This window comes from Castor canadensis, chromosome 8 (assembly GCF_047511655.1).
Source record: "Castor canadensis chromosome 8, mCasCan1.hap1v2, whole genome shotgun sequence".
Taxonomy (NCBI): domain Eukaryota; kingdom Metazoa; phylum Chordata; class Mammalia; order Rodentia; family Castoridae; genus Castor; species Castor canadensis.
In genome coordinates, this window is record NC_133393.1 from 31,383,871 (window position 1) to 31,394,751 (window position 10,881).

At 38.2% G+C, this 10,881-nt stretch overlaps 1 protein-coding gene across 3 annotated transcripts in view; it reads left to right on the forward strand.

Moving 5' to 3' along the window:
* The window catches only part of Gpld1 (glycosylphosphatidylinositol specific phospholipase D1), a 51,017-nt gene extending 40,136 nt beyond the window's left edge, over positions 1 to 10,881 (forward strand). For all 3 annotated transcript variants that reach the window (XM_074082777.1, XM_074082775.1, XM_020166698.2), the window contains exons 22-26: positions 5,095 to 5,271; positions 5,659 to 5,819; positions 7,516 to 7,542; positions 7,712 to 7,762; positions 10,773 to 10,881. In XM_074082777.1, coding sequence (XP_073938878.1) covers positions 5,095 to 5,271; positions 5,659 to 5,819; positions 7,516 to 7,542; positions 7,712 to 7,762; positions 10,773 to 10,853 — 497 coding nt within the window. In that variant the 3' untranslated portion in view covers positions 10,854 to 10,881. The remainder of the gene's footprint in view (positions 1 to 5,094; positions 5,272 to 5,658; positions 5,820 to 7,515; positions 7,543 to 7,711; positions 7,763 to 10,772) is intronic.

Consider the following 10,881-nt stretch of genomic DNA (forward strand, 5'->3'; position numbering starts at 1 on the left):
CAGCTGGGCTGAAATATTTCCTTTGTTCATTAATAGCTACCTGTGTACCTTTGAAGAAGTTACTTAACCTCTTTGAACTTTATATCATCAGCAGCAAAATAGGAATTATAATATCTATTTCAAAAGTTTGTTGAAAATGGTGCATGAAAGTAACTTGGTATGTTTTTTTGGGGGGGTTATTTTTTACATTTTGGCAGTACTGGGGTTTGAAACCAGGCACTCGCACTTACTAGGCAGGTGCTCTACTGCTTGAGCCACACCTCCAGCCCTTTTTGTTCTGGTTATTTTGGAGATGGTGTTTTGCTTTTTGCCTGGACTGCAATCCTCTTAAGTTTCCCATTGCTGGAATGACAGATGCACACCACCACAACCTGCTTTTTTTTCTGTTGAGATGGGGTCTTTTCCTTTTCTTCTTCCTTCTCTTCTTCTTTGTCCTCCCTCCTTCCCTCTCTGTCTCCTCCCTCCCTTCTTCCTCCTTCTCCTTTTTCCTCCTCCTCTCTCTTCTGCCTCTTCTTCTTCTAGCAGTTTTGAGGATTGAACTCCTCCCCCCAGATTATAAAAATGAATCATGCTTATGGCAGAAATTTGTGAAAATATAAGGAAGCATATAGAAGAAAAAAATTACCCCTTATTCAGGTATTTAAAAAACAAAGCTCAAATTCTGTAAGTTTCACCCTTAATTTAACTTATTTATGTCTTGAGCATATTCTTATGTTAAATATATTTCTATTTTTATTTATTTTTTAGATGTTTTATTAGTCAGGTGCTGGTGGCTCATGCCTATAATCCTAGCTACTAAGGAGGAAGAGTTCAGTAGGATTGCATTTTGAAGCCAGCCTGGGCAAATAGTTCATGAGACTCTATATCAAAAATATTCCCCACAAAAAAGGTCTGGTGGAGTGGCTCAAATGCTAGAGCACCTGCCCAGCAAGCATGAGGCCCTGAGTTCAAACCCCAGTACCACACACAAAAAAAATCAACAACAGTTTTATTAGTATATAATAGTCATACAGAGAGTTTCCTGACATTTCCATATATACATGTATCGTACCCTAGTTTTGGTTCATCCCTCCATTATTCTCCCTCTTCCCCACTTCCCTTCTTAAAAAAAATCTTCTTTTCTAAAACTTGATTTTTGATAACCTGTATTGGATTTTTTCCATATTCACAAGCCAACACTTACTAATAGTGTCCTCTTGCTGGGAACACAGATTGTTTTCAGTTTTATACTGTTGTGAGGTATGAACACCCATGTACATAAATCTTTGACTTCTTTTCTATCATGTTAGATAGATTCCTGGAGATGGAATTCCTAATCTTTCTTTAAACCATCTTTTAGAAAGATTGTGAAAATTAGCAGAAGTGGATCTGGTGAAGGAATGAATGGTCAAGCTTTCACTGCATGATTTAGGACTTGGCGTTATAACAAAATACTTGCTGACTTAGCAATAAAATAGGTTTCCTTTCTTTCTTTTTGTTCTTTACAGAGTCTAGGTAGTGATTTTTAAACTCTTGCAAAACACAGTATTGATTTTGTTTTTCTCACCACTTTATCTGAGTGCTGATAGTTATAGCTCCCTAAACTTTCTTGGTTTTGGTGCTCTTACTTTCTTGGTAAATTTTTCTTGTCATTATAAAATATAGTGTAAAATATAAATTAAAAAGTTTTATTTATATATATTTACTTGTGCATATTATAGAAGAGAAACCATTTGTTTTGAGGTAATTATAAATTCAGATACATTTGTAAGAAATAATACAGAGGAGGGCTGGGTATGGTGACTCATTTCTGTAATCCCAGCTACTTAGGAGACAAAGATTGGGAGGACTGAATTCACAGTCAGCCCAGGCAAAAAGTTCCCAAGCTTACAATCTCAACCAGTAAACTGGGCTTATAGTACACATCTGTAATACCAGCTATGCGGGAGGCGTAGGTGGGAGGATCATGGTTCTTGGCAAAAGCAAGACCTTATCTGAAAAAAAACTAAAGCAAAAAATGACTCGGGGTGTAAAGTACCTGCCCAGCATTCCCATGCCCTAATTCAAACCCAGGTGCCCCAGGGGAAGGAAATGATACAGCGAGAGCAATGCACTCTTTGGGTTTTTTTGGTATATATATGGGGGGGCCAGGTATTGAGGATTGAACCCAGGCCTCATGAATGTGAAGCACGCCCTCTACCACTGTGCACCCCCAGCCCTGCCTTGTACATTCTGTCTACTTTCCCTAGTGATGACATCTTGGAAAACACAAAAACTTCACAACCAGGTTGCCATCACTACAATCCACCCGTGTTATTTAGATTTTCCTATTTTTAATTATAGCGTACCCCAATAATTATGGGCTTAATACCAAATAAACATGTGGGGCCCTTTGTTTAAAAAATTAAGAATTTCAGATTGATGGGAAGACATTAAACTAAACTTAGAGCCGTTCTAAACACATTTTCCGGTGTGACTGCATAGGTCACACGCCTTGTAGCTGTGTCCTAACAGCTTAGCTCCTTTAGGGTACTGAACCACATCTCAAGCCTTGGAATCAGGTCAGACATCACTGCTCTCATTTCCTAAGTCACACCAGTTTCTCACGTGATAACTGCATTTTATCACCACATCCCCTGAACACTCAGGTTTGCAGACATGACGTCACTGAGAGGAATGGAGGCTTTAACCCGTGACCTGCCTCCCCGGTAGTTCATGCCATGTGAGATGTCAGTGAGTTACCTTTGGAAATTCAAAACACAGTGAATTCAGTGAGGCACTCAGCATGCAGATTGAAAGTTTGGATCTACATTCAGGGTAGCCCTAGTGGCAGTCTGGGGTTTGAGGATGAGGGGAGCCAGTTCAGAATGGAGCGTCCCTATCCTGTTTTTGGTTCAACTTCGCAATGAATATGTCAGACATTTAGTAGGATTTTAGGGCGCTGAGTAATAACTGCAAAGTGCCTTCGGGAAGAAAAAGCTAAGTCGGAGTGAGTGGTTCTCAGACACTGCTGGTGAATGGTAAAGAGACCTTTTATAGGAAGAGGCTTGTCAAAGCGCCAAGATCCTTAAAGATATTCATCCCTCGGTGCAGCGCGGGCCACTTCTAAAAATCTGTTCTTGGAAAATATTCACAAATGTGGTGAAGAATATTTATCATGGCATCATTCATAATAGCAAATGTTAGAAATAGCCCAAGACTGTGAAAAATAAAGTTTGTACTGCATAAAACCATCATTTTGTTTAAAATGTGTGCATAGAGGTACCTCTCTCTCTCTCTCTCTCCAGAAATATATATATAAAACTTGGGTTTGAACTCAGGACTTCACACTTGCTAGGCAGGTGCTCTGTTGCTTAAGCTACACCTCCAGCCCTTTTTTTCTCTGGTTATTTTGGAACTAGGGTTTCCCTTTTTGTCCAGGCTGGCCTGGATCACAATTCCCCTATTTTGTGCTTCACACTGTAGCTGGGGTGACAGGCATGCACTACCACACCCAGCTATTTGTTGAGATGGGGTCTTGCAAACTTTTTGCCAAGGCTGGCCTTGAGCCACTTGTCCTCCAGATCTCAACCTTCCAAGTTGCTAGGATTGCAGGTGTGAACCACCAGCGCCCAGTTATAAATGTTCTTTTTCATGCTTTTATTTTCCATACCTTTTATAATGGTCGTATTAAAAGATCTTGACGTTCACAAGATTGCTATTTCGTTTTGACTATTTCATCGTACTCATGAATGCACATGACATGAAATAACTTACAGTTCACAGTATCTCTGAGTTGCAGGTGAGATGCCAGTGCGAGGTGATTTTTTCTTTCCCGTGACTTGTCCGGGAGGCTGGCTGGGGAGATGCACCTGTGTTGACAATAGCTGTTTTCAGCTGCCACCAATGTCAAGTTATACCTGAGAAATAATTAAACACTTATGTCTTTAAAAATTCTACCCATTCCCCAAGGAAAACTCTCAGGGCTGCTCACAGGGAAGTGAAAACAAAGCTGAGGTCTAAAACTTAGTGGCCTGTGGGCAGGCAGTAGAGCATACAGAAGGGATTCTGTGCTACGGTACCGTTCTGGATTCAGGAATCCATGAGGGCCTCAGGATCCAGACCTTTTAACACGCAAGGGCCTTGTGAGTGACTTTTATTAGATGATGGATACAGAAATGCTAAAGCATGGCCTTGGGATGTCTGTCCTAACTGTATGAACGTGTGTCATCGGGGTATCCTGCAGGGCTGAAATTTTAAACAGAATGCTTCTGTTTCAAATTCTGAGAATTAAGAAGAGCATTTTGATGAACTTATTCTGAATTATATGCTTCTCTAGTAGAAGGGGATGCATATTAGATGTTTGGTAGTGATACCCCTAACTTCCCCACCTATGTATTTCAGACAATTTGAGATGTAGATTCCTGAATCATTTAGATAATTATCAAAATGTTTTTTAAGATGAAATTTTTTTAAAAGTTAGCTGGATGTGCTTGTGCACACCTGTAATCCCATCCCCAGCATTTGGAAGGCTGAGGCAGGCTGATTCTGAGTTTGAGGTCAGCCTGTGCTACTTAGTAAGACCCAATCTCAAAACACACAAAAAACCCCAGGCCTGAAGGCTCAAGTGGTAGAGTGCTTGTCTAGCAATCTCAAGGCCCCAAATTCAATCCACAATATTGCTAGAAAAAAAAATTGGCAATGCTAGGAATCGAACTGAAGCTTCAAGCATACTAGGTAAGCATTCTTATCATTGAGCTACAAACTCAGTTTTTTCTTCTTTTTGGTTGAGACAGGATCTTACTATATAACCCAGGCTGGCCTTGAACTCATAATATTCCTCCTGCCTTAGGCTCTTGAGTCCTGGGATTATAGGTGTGCACAACTATACCCAGCTCCCTGCCCTAAATTAGTTTATTAACATGATAATGTACATATTCATGGAGAACAATGAGATGATTTCATAAGTGTATACTTTATACCTGACTTCTGATTGCCAGAGCTGATGAGCCCTGCAGCCACTGTTCTGTGTGGTTCTGACTGGGCTGTATCACTTGAAATGTACACAGGAGGCACTAGGATGCCACTGTGGTCTACATCCTATCTTCATTCTCATGGCTCTGTGGCTTATTTCAGATGATGTGTCTAAAATGGCATTTTTGACCATGACCCTGCACCAGGGTGGAACAACACGGCTATATGAGCTAACAGTCGGTGCACAGCCCTCTCTGCTTAGCACCTTCAGTGGAGACCGTCGCTTCTCTCGATTTGGTGGAGTTTTACACTTGAGTGACCTGGATAATGATGGTTTAGGTAAGAAAGAACTTTAGCCAGGAACTAAGTCTCTTTGCCTAGTGGACTAGTACTCTGATTGGATAAACCAGGCTTTGTCCTCCTAATTTGCAGCCCAGTGGCCCAAGGACCTTTGGATAGATTTGAATCAGATAAGCCCAGAACTGGATATACAAGCCTGAGGTATCCTGCAGACAGTAGCATGAGAGACACCATGTCACTTGTTATTGATGAATGACAAAGTAGGAAACATAAGCCTCTCAAGTTACTTTGTCAGGAGGAAATTGGGGCAGCCTGAAGGACACACTAATTATTTGTGGGAGGTTGAGTTAGGATCCAGTAGTGGAACAAGCTGAAGACAATAGGAGTGGTCAGATACTTACTTCTCCGGATTTTTATCATTTACAGATGAAATCATCATGGCTGCCCCAATGAGGATAACAGATATAACCTCTGGACTACTTGGGGGAGAAGATGGACGAGTTTATATATACAATGGTAAACAGACCACCCTTGGAGACATGACAGGCAAATGCAAATCATGGATAAGTCCATGTCCAGAGGAAAAGGTAAAATGTTGTATAAAATTCTTACCATATTGGGAAAGGATCACTACATGCTGATTTCTTGTTAACTCATGTTCACTGTAAAACTTAGTTTTTACCTACCTCAGAAGCCCTGGGGTCAGGACATAGTCACTTGCCTGGGTTTTGTAGGCCTCAGCTGCCTGCAGTTCTTAAAAGAGTTGTGCAGTGTTTACCTCTGGAGCTAACTGGACTTGGTATCATGTTGGTCCTTGGTCACAACTTGCCACTGCCTGGCTAGACGCCCACAACAGTAAAAAACAGGCTATGGCCATTAGACTTTCATGAAAAGTTAATCTTTTGTTTCTTGTTTATTGGTTTGTTATTCCTTTTTTAGGGGATTTCCTTAAGCTATGTTTCTTGACCTCAAATATTTGGTGGTTAAATTATTTTTAAGATGCAAAATTATTGAAAGGTTATTACAAAAATTTTAGAAAATAAAAAGTACAAAGAAAGTTGAAAATCGTCTTCCTAGAATTCCAGTCTGCTACATAATTGTGTAGCTCCTAGTTTCTACACTATTTAAAATACACCATTCATCCTAGTAAAACTCTAAAATATTTGTGTATTTAAACTATAAACTCAGAATTACAGAACTGAATTGAGATTGTGAGCTCAGATACTTCCCTCTGAGAAGTAATTTGACTTGTTTAGCTGTGCCATATTGGCAAAGCTAATGCCTGTTAACCTTTAGAGTGTATCCTTCTAGTATTTTTCTTTAAATTTAATTGCTACTGTTGTTCACTTCCACGCATATATTGAGCATTACATAAAACTTAATCCATTTCAAAGCTATGAAGTGGCCATTATGCTCAATTACAAATAAAAGAAAGATCAAAAGAAAATCTGTTCAGCACCACACTGCAAGATCTGATTCTAGAACTTTTTCTTAACTATTACAATATGTATGTGTATTTCATTAAAAAAATATCATCGTTGGCATGATTTTGTGCAAAATTTTGTAACTTGACTTTTAATATACAAGGTGAACATCCCTAATCTGAAAATCTGAAATGCTCCAAAAATCAAACTTTTTAAGTACTGACATGACACTATTGGCAGAAAATTCCACACTATGAAACTTTGCTTCGTGCGCAAAATTATTAAGAATACTATATAGGACACTTTCAGACTATGTGTATAAATAAATACTTAAATGAAACATAAATGTCTCATATTAAGACTTGGGTCCCATCCCCAAGATTGTGTACATGAACATATTCCAAAATCTGAAAAATCTAAAATCCAAAATACTTTTTGGCCCAAGCATTCTGAATAAGGAATATTCAACTTATATAATGAACATTTTTCTGTTATATGATATTCTTATGCTAGTTTATTTTAAACATGTATATTCTTTTATATATTTGCCAGCTACCTAACATTTTACCTATAAACTGTAGTTTATTTAAACATTATTTAAATGATTAGTAGTCACTGGCCAATTTTCACTGTGATAAATAATGCAATTATTCACATACAAACATTTCTGTGCATCTGATTATTTTTGTAGGAGCTGATTTCTTATAAATGGAATTTCTAGGGTCAAAGGACATGCATATTTGTAGAGATAATGTGGAAATGGTGAAATGTGAGCATAAAGGTGTCTCTACAATTGGTTAAAACCCCACATGAACAGTAATGGCATTAACAGTTTCCTTTTCTTCCCATTTTTTTTCAGGCTCAATATGTACTAATTTCTCCTGAAGTAAGTACCTCCTAAAAGACTGAAGAAATATTATAACCCCTCCCCCAACAAAAAAACCTCCCAGCCCCTCCAAAACAAAACTAGACCCCAGCCCTTTCCCCTTATTTTCAGCTGATAAAATAGTATAGTATGTTCTCTCAAAGGTCTATTAACAGAGTATGTTTTACAGGCAAGTTCAAGATTTGGGAGCTCTCTGATCTCTGTGAGGTCAAAGGAAAAAGTAAGTATAATGCCAGTACTTTGATGTCTATATTTAAGACTGGGATTTGATTTCAGTTTTTAAATTTATCTTAAATTTTATTTTCACTTAAAAAAGAAAGGAATACACACAAAAAGAAGGTAACACACACACATAACCTTATTACTTTTTTGGGTGGAAACATGTATTTTATCCTTAATAGTAACTAAAAATGGCCATTACAGATTTAAGTGGTTAAAAAAAAAAGAGTATTTTGTGACATGAAATTTGCATGAAGTTCAAATTTCAGTGCCCAGAAATAAAGGTTTTACTTGTGTTTGAGTTAAATTTTTTTTGCAGTGCTAGTGATGTAACCAAGGCCTTGCACTAGGCAAGTTCTCTTATCACTGAGCTACATCCCCAGCCCATAAGTAGTTTTTTTTGTGTGTGTGTGTATTTTTTCCCCGAATACAGCCATGTTCTTTCTTTCATGGATTGTGTATGGCTGCTATTATGCTTCAATGGCAGCTTCACAGACTAATGTCCCACAAAGATCTGGCCCTTCACAGAAAATATTTGCTGATTCTTGCGCCTTACAGGATGATATTTTGCTGTTTTCTTCTATGCTTCCAGAATTTTTAAGACTGTAAAGACAGACATATACATCCTTTCATTTTTATGTACTGTATCTTTTCTTCTTTCCAGATAAATACACAGAGCTACAATGCTTTTTAATAACTACATAGTATTTTATTGTCTGGATGTGACATATTTCAGGTCATTTCATATCCTCATAGATATTTATTTCCCATTTTTTTAGTATTACAGAGAATGCTGTAGTGAGCATTATATTTTTATATAAGTGTGAAAGTATCTTTGTAGGTAAAAATCTTAGGATTGCTAGATAAAAGGTTGCATACATTTACAATTTTAACAGATACTGATTATAATTTTACCTTAAGCTGTACCTTTAACCCACTAATTCCATTCATTCACTTTAGGTTATTATTCAGAAGTATGCTAGACTATGAAATATAAACAAAAATAAGTCCCTAGGCTATGAAATATAAAGACAGTCCCTGCTTTTGAAAAATATGACTTAGACACACAGGAAATTAAATAAAATGCAAACCAGTGTAGGATTAAACGCTGAAGAATAGTTTGACCAGTAAGTATTTATTGTGGGATGAAAGGCTGGAGAAGCTCTCAGAGATAGTAAAGCAGTACATATAACCAAGTCTGAAAGGCTTGGTAGGTGCTGTGGAGCAAGCTTCTGCTTTTAAGAATGGTGGTGAAACTGCCCTCTAGTGGCCAACAGTTCATGTAGGCCCATTTACAGGCAAGCCTGAAAGCCAAAGTTCAGGATTACCTATAACAAAAAAATGGATTATTAAGCCTGTGAGAGGACTCGTAACAGAACACTTTGGTTCATAAACTTGCTTTTATTTAAAATTTTGTGTTCTCCAAAAATTATTAAAACATCTATGTATTAGATTAAAACTATACATGTATCTATCAATCATTATTTATGCCAGTTAAGGATGATCACGTGTAAAAGTAGTTTATAATTGACTGTTTTCTTACAACACTGTAAATTAACCTTCCTAATTAGAGTTCACCTGGTTACTACTAAAATTCCTTCACTTTCTCAGCCCCTAACCCAAGACTGGGGCAATAAAGTACTTTGAATGTAAAGATAAATCAGAAATTGTTTATACAATGGACACTGACAATCACTAGAGTAGCCTTTCCCTGTGGTTTGAGTGAATGTTATACTTCCTGTGATAAATGAGCATTAATTGGTAGCAACAAGCTGGCATTAGGACTCAGCACTTATCTAAGTATGCCGCTACTGTGTATTTCCAAATCTCTCATGAGGTTGCCTTCAGGCAGTTCGTGAGCCTCAGCAGAGTGGTAACAGTGTGTGTTACAAGCAGTGTTATTCTGAGCACTAGAGACAGACATAGGTACCTGTGATATGCTCCTGGAGCCCAAGCTTAGTTTAGGGAGAAGAATAAAACACCCTTGGTGTCAGTAAATGATGACCCATACTCAAAGATAGACAACTGGACTGGGCATCTGTGCTGGCTGGGCCAGGGAAGGAAGGCTTTGTAGAGCCCACAGCACTGAGCTGCATCTGGGAAGATGATAAAACTCTGACTAGGCAGAGAGAGGATTTGATTTTAAGAATGAACATGAGTTGGCCAGGAAACGCAAAGACTTAGATCATAGCCAAAGTATAAGCACATTTTAAAAATTACTAATTCCATGTCAGAAAAGAGTAGAAGAAACTACTACTTGTTGATTTTTCTGAAAAGTTTGAATTTTTCCTTTTAACTGACCCTGAGGTATTAGGAGACAATTATAAAGGGCTAAGCATAGAATCTGACACATGGTAATGGCTTTAACACATTTTAAGCTATGACTGTTATTATTTCTTGATTCCATCAGCAATGTTCAAAATTAAATCAAAGAGAAACTGTCACACCCAAGCCTGACCAAAACACTCCCAGGTAATTTGATCACCCACGCCTCATTCACCAGGCTTGGTTTAGAATAACTTTTGGCAATTTCCAAAAATCAAATCTAATCACGAACTATGAAGATTTCACCATCACTGCAAATGTTTAAAGACCTACTTAGGTTTCAAAAGCAGTCCTTAAAGATGGGTCTTAAAATGCTCTGAGCAGCAGTGATGTGTAAACACAATAAAGCCAGCCTCTGGGGAAGTCCTCATTATTTCATGTGCTGTCTGCATTGTGCCACAGCTAGAGATCTGGAACAAGCATGCATTTATGTACTTTTCCTTTATTCTTTCTGGGCAAGAAGGGAGAGGGGGATGAACTTCCTAAAATGTAGTTTTCAGAACGTATGGATCTGAGAAGATGGTATCTAAAGAAGGGAAAGAAGATGTAAGTTCAAGCCATGAGAGGTGTCCAATGTTGTGTTTGTCTTTATAATTCTAGAGCATAGTGAGATGTGTAGTGTACAGTAGGAGCTTCGTAGGTGTCATGGATGAGTCATGGATTCTGTCTGTATTCTGACCCTACAGAATCAAGTTGTCATTGCTGCTGGAAGGAGTTCTTTAGGAGCTCGGCTCTCTGGGACACTTCATGTCTATAGCCTCACCTAAGATTAAAGACTTCACTCCGTTTTCCTAA